General features: G+C 45.9%; 1 protein-coding gene across 6 annotated transcripts in view; it reads right to left on the bottom strand.

Annotated features, from left to right (window-relative positions):
* Nucleotides 1-19,666, bottom strand: part of LOC135205631 (aspartate--tRNA ligase, mitochondrial-like) — a 160,516-nt gene that overhangs the window by 120,403 nt on the left and 20,447 nt on the right. For 3 of the 6 annotated variants that reach the window (XM_064236430.1, XM_064236433.1, XM_064236428.1), the window contains exon 2: nucleotides 12,240-12,406. The exons of 2 other annotated variants lie outside the window; for them this stretch is intronic. In XM_064236430.1, the coding sequence (XP_064092500.1) occupies nucleotides 12,240-12,406 (167 nt within the window). The remainder of the gene's footprint in view (nucleotides 1-12,239; nucleotides 12,407-19,666) is intronic. One more of the 6 variants, XM_064236431.1, reaches the window with a different exon arrangement.

Raw genomic sequence — 19,666 nt, forward strand, 5'->3', positions numbered from 1 at the left:
ATCTTTATTATCAGCAAGCTCTAGGCCTCTATTTCTGAAGACTGCCGACAGCATGCTTCTGTATCCTTTTATAGTAGATACAGACAAGTGAGAGTCCTCTCTCAGGAACAAAAGGAAATCAGCGATTTCGGTCACAGAGGTACTGGAGGAGGACAACTTCTTCGACTTACACCACCTTCTAAAAACCTCCCACTTAGACTGATAGACTCGTCTAGTGGAAGCTCTGCGGGCTCTAGCAATAGCGCTTGCAGCCTTGCGAGAAAACCCTCTCGCTCTGACAAGTCTTTCGATAGTCGAAAGGCAGTCAGAGCGAGAGCGGGGAGGTTTTGATGATATCTCTCGAAGGGTGGCTGTCTGAGAAGATCCATCCTTCTTGGAAGGGATCTGGGGAAGTCTACTGTCCACTCCACCACCTCTGTGAACCAATCCTGTGCTGGCCAAAAGGGGGCTATCAGGGTCATTCTTGTTCCGTTCGACGCTACGAACTTTTTCAATACTTGTCCCAGAATCTTGAAAGGGGGAAAAGCGTACACGTCTACATGAGACCAATCTAGCAGGAAGGCGTCGACAACGAGAGCTCTTGGGTCTTCCACCACTGAGCAAAAGACTTCCAGTCTTTTGGATAGGAATGTGGCGAACAGGTCCACATGAGGAGTGCCCCAAAGAGACCAAAGACTCTGACACACTTCTGAGTGGAGGGTCCACTCCGTGTGAAGGACCTGGCTTCTCCTGCTCAGCCTGTCTGCCCTGACGTTCCTTGTTCCCTGAACAAATCTCGTTAGGAGGGAGATGTTCCTCTGGGAGGTCCAAAGTAGCAGATCTCTTGCTATTTCGTAAAGGAAAAAGGAGTGTGTCCCTCCTTGTTTCCGAATGTAGGAAAGAGTGGTAGTGTTGTCCACGTTCACTTGGACTACACTGTTCGTCACAAACGGTTCGAAGAACTTTAGAGCCAAGTGTACTGCTAACAGTTCTTTGCAATTTATGTGCCAGGACAACTGAGCTGCCTTCCAGGTGCCTGACACTTCTCTCGCCCCTAGCGTTGCTCCCCAACCCTTCTCCGATGCATCGGAATACAACACTCGGCTTGGGTTCGGAACCTCCAGAGAGATTCCCTTGTTCTCTTTCAAAGGGGACAACCACCATTCCAGGTGGGGTTTCATTTCCACTGGAAGGAGAAAACTGTCGGAGAGAAGTCCCGTCTTCCAATTCCATGATCTCCTTAGGAAGAACTGAAGAGGACGAAGATGAAGTCTTCCTAGAGGAAAGAATTGTTCCAGCGAGGAAACGGTCCCTAGAAGGCTTAACCATTCCCTCGCTGAAGTACGTTCTTTCCCTTAGAAGAGAGAGACTTTCTCCAAGCCTCTCACGAGTCTCTCTTGCGAAGGAAATACTCGAAAACCCAGAGAATCCATCTGAATCCCCAGATAGACTAAGTTCTGTCTGGGGATCAGCTGCGACTTCTCGAGGTTCACGAGTAGTCCCAACGACTTTATCAGGTTTAGGGTCAAAGTAAGGGTCCTCCAAACACTGTCTCTCTGATCTGGCCCTGATGAGCCAGTCGTCCAGATACAGAGAGATATTTACGCCTTTGAGGTGAAGAAACCTCGCCACATTCTTCATCAGGCTTGTGAAGACCTGAGGAGCTGTGGACAGGCCGAAACACAAGGCCCTGAACTGAAAGATCCTTCCCCCCGTCATGAAACGGAGGTACTTCTTCGAAGAAGGGTGAATCGGGACGTGAAAGTAAGCGTCCTGGAGATCCAGAGACACCATCCAATCTCCTTGTCGCAAAGCCGCAAGGACTGAGGCCGAAGTCTCCATAGAGAACTTCTCCTTCTGAACAAACTTGTTTAGAGCGCTGACGTCTAGTACTGGTCTCCAGCCCCCCGAGGCTTTTGCAACCAGAAAAAGACGATTGTAAAAACCCGGAGAGTTTTGATCCAGTACTAATTCTATCGCTCTTTTGTCCCACATTTGATCCACCATCAGACGAAGAGTATCCCTCAGTACAGGGTCCCTGTATCTGGCTGACAGTTCCCGCGGAATAGTCGTTAGGGGAGGACTGTCCTGGAAGGAGATAAGATATCCCTTCCTGATTACCGACATCGAAGAGGCGTCCGAGTTTATGAGAGTCCAGGCCTCTGCAAATCCGAGTAGCCTGGCACCTACTGGTGTTTGGAGGCTCGCTGCCCTCATTTCCCCTTTCTTAAAGGGACGGAAAGCAGGTCTACCTCTCCTCTCAGGGCCTCTCCTTTTTGAGGGAGCTCTGGAGGGAGGGCCTCCTCGAAAGGGCTGAATCGAAGTACTAGGTCCTTTCTTCTCAACCACAACTGGCGGTCTCTTCTTCCTTGAAGACTGAAGGAGAAGATCTTGCGTCGACTTCTCAGTTAGTGAGCGAGAAATGTCCTTCACTAACTGAGAAGGAAACAAAAAGTCCGACATGGGAGCGAAAACCAGGGCTGCTCTCTGTGAGTGGGAAACAGCCTTGGTTAGGAAGGCACTAAAAACAATCCTCTTCTTAAAGAGTCCCGCTCCAAAGAGGGAGGAGACTTCTCCCGAGCCGTCTTGCACTGCCTTGTCAATGCATGACAAGATACAAAGCATGACTTCAGGGTCTAGACCTTCCGAGTCATGAGCTTTCTTGGACATCACCCCAAGGGACCAGTCCAGGAAATTAAAGACTTCTAAAATATGGAAGAGTCCCTTGAGGAGATGATCTATCTCAGAAATAGTCCAAGTCACACGAGCTGCGTTCAATCATGTTCTACGGAGAGGCATCAACTAAAGGTTGAAAAATCAAGCTTTCAAGGCCGAGGCTGGGAGAGAAAGGCCCATGTTCTCCCCAGTTCGGTACCACACACCTCTTTTGCCAGAAAGTCTCGCCGGGGCCATACAGAAGGTAGTTCTGACAAGTTCCTTCTTCGTCATCATCCAGTTGTTAAGAGACTGGAGAGCCCTCTTCATAGAGATGGTAGGTCTCATCTTCAGAACCGACGAAGACTTTGGCACAATTGAACTCGAAAATAGCGATCGAGGAGAAGGAGGAGCAGCAGGAGTCAATGAATCCCCATACTCTTGCAAAAGAAGGGCTGTCAGAACTTTATAGTTCGAGAAACCCTCTCTACCACGAGCCTCGTCTTCCGAATCTTCGTCCATACCGGGTGGAGAATCCGCCTTAAATTCGGGAGGATCTTCACAAACTTCTCTCTCTGTGGGAGACAAACTCCTACTAGGAGAAGGACTAAGCGAATGAACAGTCTCTCTTAAGTCTAGTTGGCGCCTTGCAACTGTTTGACGTCTCGCGTCTGGCTAGCTCCTCGCGCTTGGCTGGCGCCTCGCGCCTGGCTAGCGCTTTGGCGCCTGCTGGCCTCCCTCGAGCTGGCTGGCGACTCAAACCGCCGGCCTGGAGGCCTCGCGCCTGGCTGGAGCCTCGGCGCCTGGCTGACTCTTCGCACCTGGCTGGCGTCTCGCGCCTGGCTGGTGTCTCGCGCCTGACTGGATCCTTGTCTGGCGCCTCGCGCCTGGAAGACGTCTCGCGCCTGGAAGGCTCTTCATGCCTAGTTGGTTTCTCACGCCTGGCTGGCTCCTCAAGCCTGGTAGGCTGTTCGTGCCTAGAAGGTTGCTCGCACCTGTAAGACTTTTCTAGTCTGTCTGGTGCCTCGCGCCTGGAAGAAGAGGCCTCACGTCTGGCTGGAGTCTCGCGCCTGGCAGGAGAAAGGAGACGAGACTTCTTAATAGGGAGCCTAGCGTCCTTTCTGCAAGGAGGATCTCTAGAAAGTACTCCAACTAAAGAGGCTAACTGTTCTTGTACAGCTAACAGGATCCTCTTCGAAGCTACTCCAGCGTCCTCTTCAATGGGAGAAGAAGGAGACCTTGAAGGTGTGCGATCCTCAAAATCAGAACGTGGAGACGTCGAGACCATCTTTGCCTTCTTGATAGATGAGGGGGCTTCCTCCGAGAAGCGTTCCGGGCTCGAGTCAAAAGCGGGTTCTTTCCAATGCCTTTTCAGTGGCCTAGACAGGTCCGAGTCCTTCCACCCTCGTTTAGGTGAAGGAGAACCGGACGAAGAGAAACACTCTCGCAGGACGCTCCTCTTAAAGCGGTCCTGAGCAGTCTGTTGCGAAAACAGAGCCTGCTTGAAGGGATCCCGGTGGTGCCTGACCGGTGGGGATTCTCCACGACCTCCGTAAGGCTTTCGACTTTCCTTCTCCTCTGGGTATGTGAGCTTGGAAGAGGTCTAGGCCTGGGAGCATCGCAGAGATGGTCAGACACCCCCTCCACAACACTGGGAACACTCACTTCACTTAGCATGTCACTATCACTTCCCTTACCTTGCATGGCCGCCATTTTGGTCCTCATCTTATGAAGAGTAGCCTTCAGATCGGCGATTTCAGAAGCCGAATCTGAATGCAAAGCCTGTGAGGGTTCAGATACAGAGGAAGAATCAAATACATTATTTAAAGGAGAGTTAGACTCAGAAAAAGGCTCAATAGGCCTTGTACTCACACCCTTTTGTGCAGCCCGTCTAAATCTATCCCTCTCTAACTTCTTCAAGTAAGAAGTTAGAGTCTTCCATTCATTAGCATTCAACCTTTCACACTCATGACAGGTGTTTGCTAAAGAACATTCAAACCCTCTACACTTATCACATACAGTGTGAGGATCAACCGAAGCCCTTCGGTATCCTCACCTTGCAGCCTACATTCACACACACTCTCACACTAACACTTGAATCAGACATTCTACGTAAGAAATCAAAAGCAAGTCAAATCCAGTCCACGGTAGCGATGCCCAAAACAAACGGATCCAGGTACGTCACCAAAAAAGTCTAATAAAGTTGATCAATTGCCTTGAAAAGCGAATTCCAGTCAGGAGGTAGTAACAACAATGTTGATACCACCGGCGACAGAGAAAATATGATAGAAAACGGGAATGGTTCCTAGTCCTGCCACCCAGGGCAGGCCGGTAGATCACCTGACCTACCTGTAGCGAGTGGCGCGAAATTTGAATTTCTGTCGGGGACGACGGAGTCTTAGCTAAGTATATATCTGACAGGTAAGTTGATTGTATGAAAATGCAATTTTCGACAAATTGCCATTTGTCCCGATACGAATACAAACCATCGGTCCTTTACAATAGGAAGACTCACTTCTTGGTGGGAGGAATCTGAGTCTTAAGAACAGACTGGTGTTCGCCCAACCTTGGATACCCTATTTGGTCGTAAGAGCAGAAGGAGGGATCCTAGCCTCTGCCCAATGATCGGGGTATGTACCGCAGGATCAATGGTCAGACCTCTGGACCCAAGTAATAAGAGGGAGGCAAGCGTACCTCTTAAAACTAGCAAGCAAGAATTTGTTCCTATTGCAAGAGGCATTATAAAGTCATGGGTTTGTCTCTTGTTGGCTTCCACTTCCCCTCCCCCCTTGTTGGGGGAAGTGGTGGATATTCGCTCCTATCCCTAATGAAAGGGATAGGATGGGGCTCGGTCGAGTAGCTCACCTGGGAGCGGGGGTCAGGGGACCTGCAGAGACCACTGTCGCAGTGGGACACGTCCCTCTGCCCACAGGTAGAGGGGGAGAAAAAGATGGGGAAGAGAAGCCAGTCACACTCTCATTCACTCATCCATTCATGCAGTCACACCAGGATTCGCTGCTGTTCTGTCCGCTCGGGTGTTGGGTAAGCTACACAACGTGTTGAGCAGCCACCACGGGTCCTAAGAAAAATGTGGCCAATGACCTGTGGGCAATATCCCGAAGGTAGAAGAAGGTGAAGGTGGTCTGGTTAGACCAGACCCCTGCCTTCAGGACCTGCGCCACGGAGAAGTTCTTGCGAAACGCAAGGGAAGGAGTAATACCTCTGACTTCATGGGCTCTCCAATGAAGGGTACGGATGTCATCGCTACCATCAGCTTCGTACGCCCTCCTGATCACCTCACGCAGCCAGAAAGAAAGAGTGTTCCTGTATACTTCTTTCTTGGTCATCCCGGTGCTAACGAAGAGGCGTCAACACTCAGGCCTGAGGTGCCGAGTTCTCTTCAGATAGCGCCGTAGCGCCCTCACAGGACAAAGCAGCATCTCATCCGATCGATGTCGGTGAAGTCCACTAGGGAGGGGATTGTGAAAGACTCGAACCGATTGGCAGGGACCGAAGGATTCTGAGTCTTCGCTACGAAGTTCGGTACGAAATCGAGCGTCACAGATCCCCATCCCCTGGATGCTTGATGTTGCTTGACGTTCAAGGAAAAACCATGCAGTTCCCCTACTCGGAGGGAAAGAAGGGAATAGTCGCGATGACCTATCCCTCTTTCTCGACATAATCTTCAGTGATGTCCAGTACCCATACTGGTCTATCCGTCTGCAGCGAAGTGTCTCGCGTTCTCGTATCCCATTGCAGCGAAGTCTCTCGCGGTCTCGTACCCCACTGCAACGAAGTCTCTCCGTCTCCGCGGTGGATAGGACACCGACACTCCATGGTGGGGGTCGATGTTATGGGTAATGGAACAAGCTATTAGGACGAAGTAATGATTGATCTGTAACAATTGAACTAAGTCCACAGTGTAGCTCGTAACGGTCTTGGACGCTTCGACAGCTGCCGACTGACTGCATTCGGTTGTGTGAGGCGAGCTGTCCAAGCATCCGAGCATAGTCACGTGACCTTCGCCTTTAAAGGGGTATGCCGAGAGACCATACAAATCGTCTATTTGTGCCACTGATGCCGGAAGGCCAGGTGATGATTCTCTCAAGGCATGTGCCCAAAAGGCGAAAGTCAATTGCCTTCCAGAGACCGAGGTCCCTGATGGTAAGACAGAAGTTCTCATAGTAGTTGAATCTCAGCTAAGGAGAAACAACACTATGCGCCGTTGAAGACGAAGGTGGAAGGTGAATGCAGACCTACGTCTTCACAGCCGAATCGAGAGAAGTAATTCTCAAGATTCTGAACCTGTGCTTACAAAGGACTGAAAATGCTAAACTGCTATTTCATTGCTGTTCGGTGAGAAGTCGTAGTTGCAATGAAAGCAGAGCGCTTTTCAGTAATAAAAACACAGGGATGTACTGCCTGAAGAACTGCTTCTCATGGCCTGTATCATCATCATCTTTCAGGTTATCCAGGGAGGACATAAATACTTGGAAGTAGAGCTGGCAGGGCGTGGAACAGGCAATGTCTTCCGTTATACATCTACAGTTCGGGTTGAACAATGAACAATTGCACACCTACGAATACGAGATATATTTAGAAGACAAACTCAGATGTCTGAAGAATTCATTCCGCATTATCGCAATGGCAGGTGCGATGCAGCAGGAGACTAGGCTACAGACTTCTGTTACCATGCGGTAAACAGAAAGATGATAAAGTCTATTGAGATATCTCTGTCTGAAAATTTTTGCAATGTCCAAGGCGATGCAGTAGAGATGGTCATTCATGGATGTGAGAATCCCAGCCAACCAGAGACCTAAGTCTGTGATTGTCGGGCAGAGATACGGTTCGGTAGTCAATCATTGTAGAGGAGAGAGACATAAACCGACCGTGCATCTCGGAGAGCCAGCTGGTACTGGGCTGCAGCAGGCAGCCCAATACACCGCTAGCTCTCGCTCACTCGTCATCCTGAGTTGCCAGGTAATCCATTCCAAGAAGCATTTGCATTTAAACGAAACGGATTTCGGTGAATACAAACGCTGAGGTGGTGTTGTCGTAACAATACCAGAAGTATCTCAAAATCGAAACTGGTAACTCCTGGGAGGTTGCAGGCAGTCCCAAGTTGCAGTTCAATTAAGAAGATACTATTCGTCTCGGTCACAATCCGTAGAGTTAACTACGATATGTGCCTGCACCTCGGACAATTCAACTGATTAACAGAATCATGTTGCGAGGGCAATATACATAGTATATTTGTAGGTTCCTGTACATAGACTCCATCCTAAATTCTTTTCCATTCGAGGAAGGAGAATAAGGACTGGAAGCCGACACCCTTCATTCTCTAATGAAGAGAGTGAAGGAGAAGTTTTCCACGAAGGAAGACTTCAATGGTGATACCAGGATACCGAAGACGATAGTTCAAGCCAAACTGGACGTTCCCACCCGTTCTTTTCTATACCGGGTTGGCCGCCTACTGTGAGATATTCTTCCTTCAGCAGCAGTGCTTCTCTCAAACGCTAGAAATTCCAGGAATTCTAGCATTCGGCGAGATTCCCGATTATTGTAGTAACAATTATCTGGGATTCTCGTCTAGCCCACTCTGGACCATGGTTTCACCCAAGTGTTTGCAGATCGTAGAAAACCAGAACACTCTGAGAGTGCTAGAAATTCCGAAAAATTCTAAGCACTCGGCGAAACCCCCACCGAATTCGTCAGACGATCATCGGGTGGTGGTCCTCCCGATTCCCGTAAATATTGAGGATGGGGCAGGAATCTTTCCTCAACGACGGGGACTTATGTACGGTGGGACCCGAAGGTCCCCACAGGAACGCAGTCCCCAACGTGAAATCCTAAGGAGAACGCTCTGCAGGATCCCTCCCCTTTCCCTCGTAGCCATAGGGAGAGAGGGAATGGGGGAGGAAGATTGGATACTCGCTCGCCTTCCCAGCGGAACTAGCAGTTGGAAAAGCGAGTACGAGCAGCCATCACCGTGCGGTGATGGCCGCTCAGAGTCTGGGAAACGTTACCGTCAGGAGAAAACGTTTTCCCGAGGAGGGTTACGAACTCGTACTGTAGGCTAAGCGTCTGCTGCCACTGTGACCATCGTCTGGGTGGGGCTGAGCGAGCACCTGACAGGAGAGAGCCGATACCGTCCTCCGACGCGTCCCAGTCCTCGTTGAGGCCGAAACCTCTCAAGAGGACCGAAGGGGGAGCACGCCCTGTTCTCTTGAGTGCATGGTCCAGCCGGACCGTCATGTGAACAGCGGTGATGGTCCCTCCGAGAGTCTGGGAAGCGTCATTCGTCCTTGCCAGCCCCCCCACGATCTTCTCCAACCACTTGAGCGAGGATCTGTTGGTCCCAAGACCGAACCAGGCTCGTGGCCGGATCGTAAGAAGTGCATTTCTTACGGTCACTCCTGTTCGCCTCGTTCCTCCCGGTGTAGCCTGAGGAGGTTGAAGGGACAGGTGAGGGAGACCTGATGCTCCTACCCTGCCTACTAACAGAACTAGTAGGCTGGGAGGACTGCAGGCAATCGCCAACCAACGGTGGCGATCGAGCTGCAGGTCTGGACCAGCGGCTGCTCGCGGAGAAACGCTGGACCAAGGAACGGAGCGTGAGTCTCTGTGTCAGGGGAGCTGTTACAAGAGCTCCTCCCCTGCCTACCAGCAGAACCGGTAAGCTGGGAGGACTGTAGACGATCATCAACCACGGTGATGGTTGAACTGCTAGTCTGGACCAGCGGTCTACCTGCTCTTCAGGAGATCACTGGTGGTCGGGCTGCAGGCCTGGTCGCTCAGCTCTCCTGGGGAGAGCGGCTAGACCAAGAGCAGCGGCGACAGTCCCGAGCATCAGAGGAGCTGCTGCTGGTTCCCCTATCCCTCCAGTCCTGGTAAGAGCGGCGGTCAGGGGACTGGCAGAGTCCGCTGTCGCGGGGGGGCGCGCCCCTCACAATCACTCCTGATCACCTCGCCCTTCCCAGTGTAACCTGAGGAAGTTGAAGGGATAGGAGAGGAAGGCCTGACCCCCCCCCCCCCCCCCCCCCCCCCGCCCACCGGCAGGACCGGTGTGCTTGGGGGGCTGCAGGCGATCGCCAACCCGCATTGGCAATTGAGCTGCAGGCCTGGTTGCGCGGCTCTCCTGGGGAGAGCGGCTGGACCGAGAACAACGGCCCTGGTCCCGTGCGTCAGAGGAGCTGCTGCTGGTCCCCTATCCGGCCGGTCCCGGTGGGAGCGGCGGTCAGGGGACCTGCAGAGACCACTGTCGCAGTGGGACAGGTGCCTGTTCTCATGGCGCGTCGAACCGCTGGAACCAGCCGAGGATGGTTCCTGCAATCGAGGGGACCTCTTACCAGCCTCAGCCCGTGGCCGGTCTGGGACCGTCACGGCAACCCTGGTAACCAGCTGGTCGCTACGAGAGCGATCGCTGGCCTGGCAAGAGTCACCTGATTGGCTCTCACCAGCCTTCCGCTCCGTGCCTTGGTCTTGGCGCCGAGCGAAGTCGGACACCTGAGCCTTGGCTGCACGGTCGCCTGCGGGAGACCGTACACTCGGTACCTCTCACGAACGAGAGGCCGAGCCGGAACCTGGTGTAGCGGCAGCGCCCCTACACCAGGCGAGGAAGTACCGCTGTTAGCTGGTACTTCTCTGGTCCCCGTCTTCTTCTTCCTTGCAGAAGGAGAGACGGGCCCCGCTCCCAAAGGAGCAGGAGGACCAGCAGAAGAACCCCCCATCCCACCGGAGTGAGACGGGCCCTTAGAAGTTCCCGAGGGAGCCTTCTTAGGGGGGAAGGAGGCAGCCTTCTTCTTCCTCGCCTTGGAAGTCGAAGGGGAAGAGGTGGCAGCAGACGACGAAGACGATGACGACACCTTCCTCTTCCTCTTCTTCTTCTTCGTCAGCTCCCTCAGGACAGACGTCAGGTCCTCCATCCAGGATGGAGCCGGGGCTGCTGTTGCCAAAGCAACAGGGCCAAGCTGCACCTGTCCGGAAGGACCAGCGGCTGGGGCAACAACACCACGGGCTGGGATGACGTCGGCAGGTGCAGGAACAGCAGGAGCGGCAGATACGGCAGGCAGGTCAGGTATAGCAGGAGACGGGGCAGCAGCCAGCGACATCCTGGGTACCGGCGGCAGGTCCAGGGGCGAGCTCTTCGGGCATCAGAAGTCAGGGGCTGGCAGAACGAAGAACCCGGGAGGGGGAGGCACGCCTCTCCTCGGCACGGCAGCGATCGGGCCCTGCACAGCGGCCGTCGGAGTCACTGACATCACGTGCAGGGTGTAGACCAGGTGAGAAAGGGCGGCGTACCCTGGAGTCGATACAGTGGTGGTAGTAGTGGTCACCGCTCCATGGGTGACCGGCACAGCACCCGCCAGATGCTGGAGCAGCCCCTGGACGCTCGGTGTGCCTTGGAGCCCCAGCGACACCCACACCTGGCCAAGGTCGTCGCCCACAGCAGGAGCACCTGAGGAAGCAACAGTCGGGTGATTAGGAGGGGTTCCCCCTCGCGCGGGGGGGGCGAGTCCCAACCTGAGCGAACGGAAGACCCCGAATACAACTGCACATTGGAGTACCTCTCGCCCTCCTCTACGCTCAACGGATCAGGCGAAGAGAAGGACCAAGAAACACCCCCCGAAGGGGAAGGCGCCATACGCGGGAGCTGAGCCGGGGGCAGGAAAGAAGAAGAAGTGTCCATAACCAAGGGAGTCGCTGGAGAGCTTTCCAACGACTCCTTGGCAGGTCTACGCTTCCTCCTACCCTCATACAGCACCCACTGCACCTCCGACCAATTCACACAAAATTACATGGCTCGGTCCGAGAGTATTCACGCCCCCGGGCACAAAGGACATGAGGATCTATCTCGGGGAAAGAGCGAAAGACCCCACACTTGCGGCCCTCCACCCCAGGGGAAACTCTGTGGCTGATAGGGGGGCGCGGGGATAGCTCCATTGCACGAGAATCCATAATCAATGTAATAAAAAGTAATAAAGAAAGTTACGTACCTACAACACACTTTCACTACACTGACAAACCAAGCTGAAGAAACAACACACAACCAAAGCATACGAAGATGAAGCGGGCAGAGAGCGATGACGAACACGTCCTCCACCAACACGGCCGAAAGCAAAAGTGATTCTTCACCTCCCAGTCGCGCGGCACGCGCACTGTCGGACAAGCAGTTAACTATCGAACTCCCTTGTTCGAAGCTTACGACCGTTCCAGCTGCCGTAGTTACCTTCCTATTGCTAAAGGACCGATAGTTTGTATTACATATTGGAACAAATGTAATTGAAAAATTGTTGTGCACTTGCATAAAGACAACAATCTGCTCCCTCAAATGGTTTGCAAATATCAACAGTACAACTAAAGCCAAAACTAGCATCCACCCAAATGGTGGCAGAAAACTTAAAATGGGAATAATAACTTACACTAACAAAAGTAACAAACTGATAAAAACGCTAACCTCTCTACGTACACATCATAAACTTCTCTGTTAATTAAGATGTATACTCTTTTACGGGTAACAATAATCTCCTCTTCTCAATAAGTAGCAAGTCTATGAAAAACAGTTACCTCCTCTCTAAACTATATACGTAACAATACTCACTAACCTCCTCTCTAAGAATTATCTGTGTCTGTCCAGCAGAATCCCTGAGCACTGCAAATTTGCCCATACGCTGATACTGTAAAAATCCTCGAAGAGTGACAGTCTCACCAACATTGTGAGCTGTCAACTCACCACAGGTATGGCTCTTGAGTGTGAAACCAACAGTCTGACCTGGTAATAATGGTAACAGAAAATTATATTAATTATACAAAGTAAAATTAAGAAATCCATCTATGCTGTACGTATATGGCGGCAAATACTGTACAGCACAAGGAGGTTCGGTAGTTAACTGCTTGTCCGATAGTCGGGGGTCCCGCCCGACCGAGAGGTGACGAATCACTTTGCTTTAGGCCCAGGAACAGAGTGAGGGGTGGCATGAGGTGTGACTATGTGTAAAGGACCTCAGGTTTGTATAGTTAGGAAAAATACAATTTTCGACAAATGGTTATTTGTTCCGATACGTAATACAAACCATCGGTCCTTTAACAGTAGGAAGACTCACTTATTAGTGGGTGGAATTTGAGTCTTATGAACAGACTGGTGTTCGTCCGACCTTGGTTCCCTCCCTGGCCGTGAGAGCAGAGGGAGGGATCCTAGCCTCTGTCCAGCTGATCAGGGTGTGGACCGCGGGATCAGTGGTCAGACCTCTGGACCAAAATTCATGCAAAGAGGCACTCCTCTTATGAGGTTCCTGTTGTCCAGCCACCAGGCTAGGTCCCGCCTCCCCTCCTCTGTGAGAGACATGGGAAAGTAAGGCGGGTCTCTTGCCTGTGACCACCACTCCTTTAGTCTCTACTTACAGACCTTACATCTTGTTCAGGTTGCCCAGGTCCCTCAGCGTGAGGCACCTCTAATGTCTACCAGAGAGTTGCTAGTACATCTTCCGGTATATTTTGCATCTTCCAATCTTGGATGGTCTGGGATGCAGTTTAGATATATGTCGAGCTTATTCTTAAACACATCTACGCTTACTCCTGATATATTCCTCAGATAAGCTGGCAACGCATTGAATAGACGCTGCATTATCGATGCTGGTGCATAGTGGATTAATGTCCTGTGTGCTTTCCTTATTTTTCCTGGTATAGTTTTAGGCACTATTAATCTACCTCTGCTTGCTCTTTCTGATATTTTTAGCTCCATGATGTTTTTGGCTATTCCTTCTATCTGTTTCCATGCCTGAATTATCATGTAGCGTTCTCTTCTCCTTTCTAGACTATATAATTTTAAGGATTGTAGTCTTTCCCAGTAGTCAAGATCCTTAACTTCTTCTATTCTAGCTGCAAAGGACCTTTGTACATTCTCTATTTGTGCAATATCCTTTTGATAGTGTGGGTACCATATCATATTGCAATATTCAAGTGGACTACGAACATATGTTTTATAAAGCATAATCATGTGTTCAGCTTTTCTTGTTTTGAAGTGCCGTAACAACATTCCCATTTTTGCTTTACATTTTGCCAATAGAATTGCTATTTGATCATTGAATAACATGTTCCTATTCATCATCACACCAAGGTCTTTAACTGCTTCCTTATTTGTGATTGTCTCAATACGTATTAGGTCCCATATATGCATACGTATAGCTTTCCTTCTCTGTCTCCATAATTTATTGATTCAAATTTATCAGAGTTAAATCTATGTCTGCAATCTAGATAAACCACATCTGTTTCATTTCCACTTTTCATATTTTTGTATATTCTCATGGTGGACTAACAGTTGGGTTTGTGTACTTTTTCCGGGTACGAAGACCATGTTGTCCTATATTAAACAAATTATTTTTTATTAAATGTTTCATAATATTTTTCTTCATTACCCTTTCATACACTTTCATAATATGTGATGTTAGACTCACAGGCCTATAATTATTTGCCTCTAGTCTTGATCCACTTTTGAAAGTAGGGGTAATATACGCTAATTTGTGCTCAACATAAATCTTGCCTGTATCTACACTTTGTCTTAATAATATTGCAAGTGGCTTTGCGATAGAATGAACTATTTTCTTTAACAAAATAGCAGGGACACCATCAAGCCCTGCAGCAGCTCCATTTTTAATTTCATTAATAGCCTACACAATATCAGCTTCATTAATTAATATCTGTCTGCTAAATATTCACTATTTTTGTCCCTTACTTCTATATCATTATCTTCATTGTCCATTCTAGTGGTGAATTCTCTCTTATATCGTTCTGCCAATATGTTGTATATTTCCTTTTTTTCATTCGTTAATCTCCCTTCAATTCTTAAAGGGCCTATTTCTATTCTTCTTTTATTCATCTTTTTCGCATACGAGTATACGTAATAGTTTGGGGTTTTGCTTGATATTTACTAGGGTTTTTTCTTCCGAGTCCCATTTTTCATTTTCTTTTGATTATTTAATCTTTTGTTCTGCATTTTCTATCTTACTTTTTAGCTCTATAACTTCCCATGCATTTTTTTCTTTTGTAAGACCTTTTTTCCAGTTTCAGATTTTCTGGAACAAGATCCTTCTGTCTCTTGGTATGCATGACTGATGTTTACTTTTCTTCTTCGGTATATATTTATCCACTATTTTCTCTAATACTTTATATAATATCTCCGTATTTACCTTTATATCATCACTTACGAAAATGTTATCCCAATCTTTGTTTAATTCTTCATTTATTTCTGACCATTTTATATTTTTACTGTAGAAGTTTTATTTTCCATATCCTTCCCACTTTTTCATTTCTTGCTTATCTCTGTTTTCACTTGCTTTGAAATGGACTGTTAATTCTATGACATTATGGTCTGAAATACTTGGATTATAAACTATTATTTCTTTAACACAATTCACCTCGTTCACAAATACTAGGTCTAAAGTATTTTCCTTTCTTGTTGGCAGGTGATTTATTTGTTGAATGTTGTATTCAAGTAGCCTATCTAATAGCTTTTTGAATTGCCTCTTATCTTCTGCACTACTATTACTCTCTTTTTTATATGTATAAATACAACAACAATCTCCTATTTGTTCTTTCCAGTCTACAAAAGGAAAGTTAAAGTCTCCGGATAGGAGAATAGTCCAGTCCTTGTGATTTCTACATATATCATCCAATTTTTCTATTATTATGTCAAACTCTTTAGTATTAGGGGGTCTATATATTACTATGTTCATTAATTTTTCAGATTCAAATTCTACCGCTATTAGTTCACATTCTGAGTTACTATATTTCTCATATATTTTTCCTTGTTTTTTGTCTTTCCCATATATTGCGGTTCCCCTTTGATTCCTATTTTTTCTATCTGATCTATAAGTTTGGGACCCTTTTATTTGATCGCCATTCCCAGTCTCTTGGGAATACCAGGTTTCACTTATATTCATTATATCTATTTTCTTTTCAATTTGGGTTAGTTCTTCTAAGTGTACTCTATTTTTCTTTTCGAGTTACTCGTAACTATCCCCTGCACATTCATCACTATGATGGTTTGCGTGTTTTCTCTTTTATTTAATATGGGTAATAAATAAGGATTTTCCCATGTCTCTTTCCTGTTCTGGTATGTTGTTCTTTTCTTCATTTCCAGAAATTCTGACATTAAAAAATCCAACTTTTCCATAATATTTGATCTTCCTTCATCATAATTATTCATTTTGTGTCTGAATCTGCAATTTTCTCCATATTTGCAATATCCTCTTGTATCGTAAATACATTATTTATCTCTTGAGCTGTATCTAGGAGCTGATGCTTGGAAATTCTTTGCTGACACACCATATCGCGGTTATGGCTTGCTTTTTTCCTTCACCTCATATTCTTTGTTCCTCTCTTTATTTGTTTCTTTCTTATTTTGGATTTTATTATTTGATTGATTATTTAACCCTCTTACGCCGAAGCCCTAAAAATCAAAACCTCTCCTGTATGCCGGCGCCGATTTGGAGTGAGCGCGAAAGCGGAAAAAATAATTTTTTCAAAAAATCACAGCACGCTTAGTTTTGAAGATTAAGAGTTCATTTTTGGCTCATTTTTTTTTCATTGCCTGAAGTTTAGTATGCAATCATCAGAAATGAAAAATAATATCATTATCATATGTAAATAATGCGATATATGGTAGCAAAAAAAAAAAAAATTCATAGATAATTGTATTCAAATCACGCTGTACAAAAAACGGTCGAAGCTAACGAGTTACTTTTTTTCGTTGTATTGTACACTAAATTGCAATCCTTTTGATATATAATACATAGTAAAACAATAAAAGCAACACCGGAAAAATATTATCACAAAATGATGTACGAATTCGTAACGCGCGGACGTAAAAAAATGTTATTTTCAAAAATTCACCGTAATTCTAAATATTGCTCTAGAGACTTCCAATTTGTTTCAAAATTAAGAAAAATGATTGAATATTACGATACTATAAGAGTTTTAGATTAGAATTGCAGATTTCGACCATTTCGGACGAGTTAAATTTGACCGAATGTCAAAATTTTTATATATTTATTTTTTTATATGCTCATATTTCGGAGATGGATAAAGCTACAACCTTAAATTATTTTTTATTGTATTCTTCATAAATTTTCGCACATTTTGATATATGAAACTCTATAAAAAGGCTAATATGAAATGGAGCAAATATTAGGATAATGCGATGTACGTATTTCGGAGACTTGCGGCCGCGAATTGGCGCGCGGAGTGAAGGTAAATATATTTTTCAAAAATTCACCATAAATCACAATATTCTTTTAGAGACTTCAAATTTGTTTCAAAATGAAGAAAAATGACGGAATATTACTAGGCCGTAAGAGTTTTAGCTTACAATTGCGTTTTTCAACTATTTTGGTAGAGTCAAATTTGACCGAACGTGGTTTTTTTTCTATTTATCGTGATTTATATGCAAATATTTCGATAAAAGAGAAAAGCTACAACCTTCAATCCTTTTTAGTTGTATTCTACATGAAATTGCGCACATTTTCATATATAAAACTTTATGTAACAGCTAATTTTAAATGATGCAAACATTTCGACAATCGCACAAAAAAAAAAAGTAAGGAAAATGTTTTTTTTTTTCATAAATTCACCATAAATCGAAATATTGTGCTAGAGACTTCCAAGTCGTTGCAAAATGAAGGTAAATGATTGACTATTACTAGAATATAAGAGTTTTAGCTTACAATTGCGTTTTTCGACCATTTCGGTAGAGTCAAAGTTGACCGAAAGTTGAAATTTTTGCACTTAACGTTATTTATATGAAAATATTTCGAAACTGATAAAAGCTACAACCATGGGTTGTTTATTGTTGTATTGTGCATGAAATTGCGCACATTTCCAATATATAAAACTTTATGTAACAGCAAATTTAAAAGGGTGCAAACATTAGGACAATCGCACGAAAACATTTATCGGAAGAGTTATCGCACGAACGTAAGGAAAAAGTTTTTTCATAAATTCACCATAAATCGAAGTATTGTGCTAGAGACGTCCAATTTGTTGCAAAATGAAGGCAAATGATTGAATATTACTATAATATAAGAATTTTAGCTTACAATTGCGTTTCTCGACCATTTCTGTAGAGTCAAAGTTGACCGAAGGTTGAAATTTTGGCACTTATCGTTATTTATAAGGAAATATTTCAAAACTGATAAAAGCTACAATCATGAGTATTTTTTTGTTGTATTTTACATGAAATTGCGCACATTTTCATATATAATACTTCATGTAAAGGATAATTTAAAATGGTGCAAAAATTATGTCAAAGTGACGAAATAATTTCCGAGATGTGTCACTGATACTTTTTAGTGCGATAAGAAAGAAATTCGCGCTTGCGCGCCTGCGTAGCGATTGTAAACAAAACAATGCCTTGATCCGTGAACTCCCAGCATCCCCCAAGGCGCGTGATACAAAAGTTTTCGGCTGGTAGGCCTATAAGTATTTTTCCGCGAATTTTTAAAAAAACTTTTTTGAGCCGACGTATGATACGTCCAATCGGCATACGGGAGACATTTTGACTCGACGTTTAATACGTCCAATCGGCGTAAGAGGGTTAATTGATTATGATTCATGGCTACAGGGTGCATATATTTACATTTTTTGTCGAACTTACATCCTTTTCCTTCTTTTAGGTTTTTGCATATTTTTGGATGTAGATCTCTGCAATCATCCTCACAGCCATCTAGGTATGCACATTTACCATAGATCTCATAGTTGTGACATACCTCGGGATGTTTGTACTGGTAACATTTTTCTCCGAACCTGCAATTCCCTCTTTTCAAAAGGTTGCAGACTTTGTCTTTCTTGTCTATTTTTTCCTCTTTCCCATCAGTGTGCAGATCTGGGTACAGCCTCTTCGGGATTTTCTTTTATGCTGTCATGTCGTGTAATTTATTTCTTCGTATGTATGCTGCTTGATTGCCTCATATGTAGTATCAATGAGTATCTCTGCAGCCATACTTTTATCTTGTTCTTTGTTTTTCCTTATTTTTTTCTGTCATTTCAGTTTTGTTTACTTCTCTTCCGTTTTCCTCTTCTTCTTCATCCTCAACTATTTGTACATTCAGTCTTGATTTAATAACATTGTCTATCCATGATAGACATGTTGAGCAAAATATTCTGGTATCCTTTCTCATATCTTGCATTACTTCAGCACATTGAGGATGCGTCGGAATGTTGCATGCCGAACATTTTCTGATCAGGTTTTGTAGATTAACTATGCTATACCACACCTTACACAGTTTGCATGCTTTTGGCATTCTTTTTCCTATAGCATCAATTGGGATATTCACAATGTTCACCTTATTCATTTTCTTTGTCGGAATATGTTGATTTATGTATATTTTCTTTATGAGTCTCTTGACCACTTGGATTTTATTTGGAACTTCTTCAATTATTTTCAAGATGTTTTCTGTTGATTTGTTCCAGTTCCTTCTAATATGTCTATGAATGCTTTTGTATCTTTTTGGTTAGGGTTGTTGTTGATCTCAAAGATGAGAAATGCCAGCTCCCTTCCTGCTACCTCATCATATTGCGAACCTGCCACACACGCTAAATTTCGCCATTTCTTACCACAGTTGGAACTTACTGCCATCTTGATCTGATTTACAGTATTTCACTTGATAAACTAACTTAGTAGATGCTTTATCCTACTATTTTCACACTAATCCTATCACCGACAGTTCACGAACACTTCTAGATATTTTTCAATGTCCAGATGTATGTTAAACGCGTGATATCTGTTGATTAATCAGACTGTGCGCGGTAATGTCTCGTCTCACCAAGCGAGAGAGAGAGAGAGACCGCAGGTGAAGATGCCCGTGAGGGACTAACTTCTCGAGAGATGACAGGTGACCGATCACGACCTGCCATTGCTGAGCTGGCTGTTCCCGTAGAGACAGGAACTGTCCGGCTGCCTCCCTGAACCTGCTGATCCGCGAATCTGCGGGTAAGACTCACCCTGCTACCGTATTGATCAGCATGCCCAGGTACTTCA

The sequence above is a fragment of the Macrobrachium nipponense genome, chromosome 24 (assembly GCF_015104395.2).
Source record: "Macrobrachium nipponense isolate FS-2020 chromosome 24, ASM1510439v2, whole genome shotgun sequence".
Taxonomy (NCBI): domain Eukaryota; kingdom Metazoa; phylum Arthropoda; class Malacostraca; order Decapoda; family Palaemonidae; genus Macrobrachium; species Macrobrachium nipponense.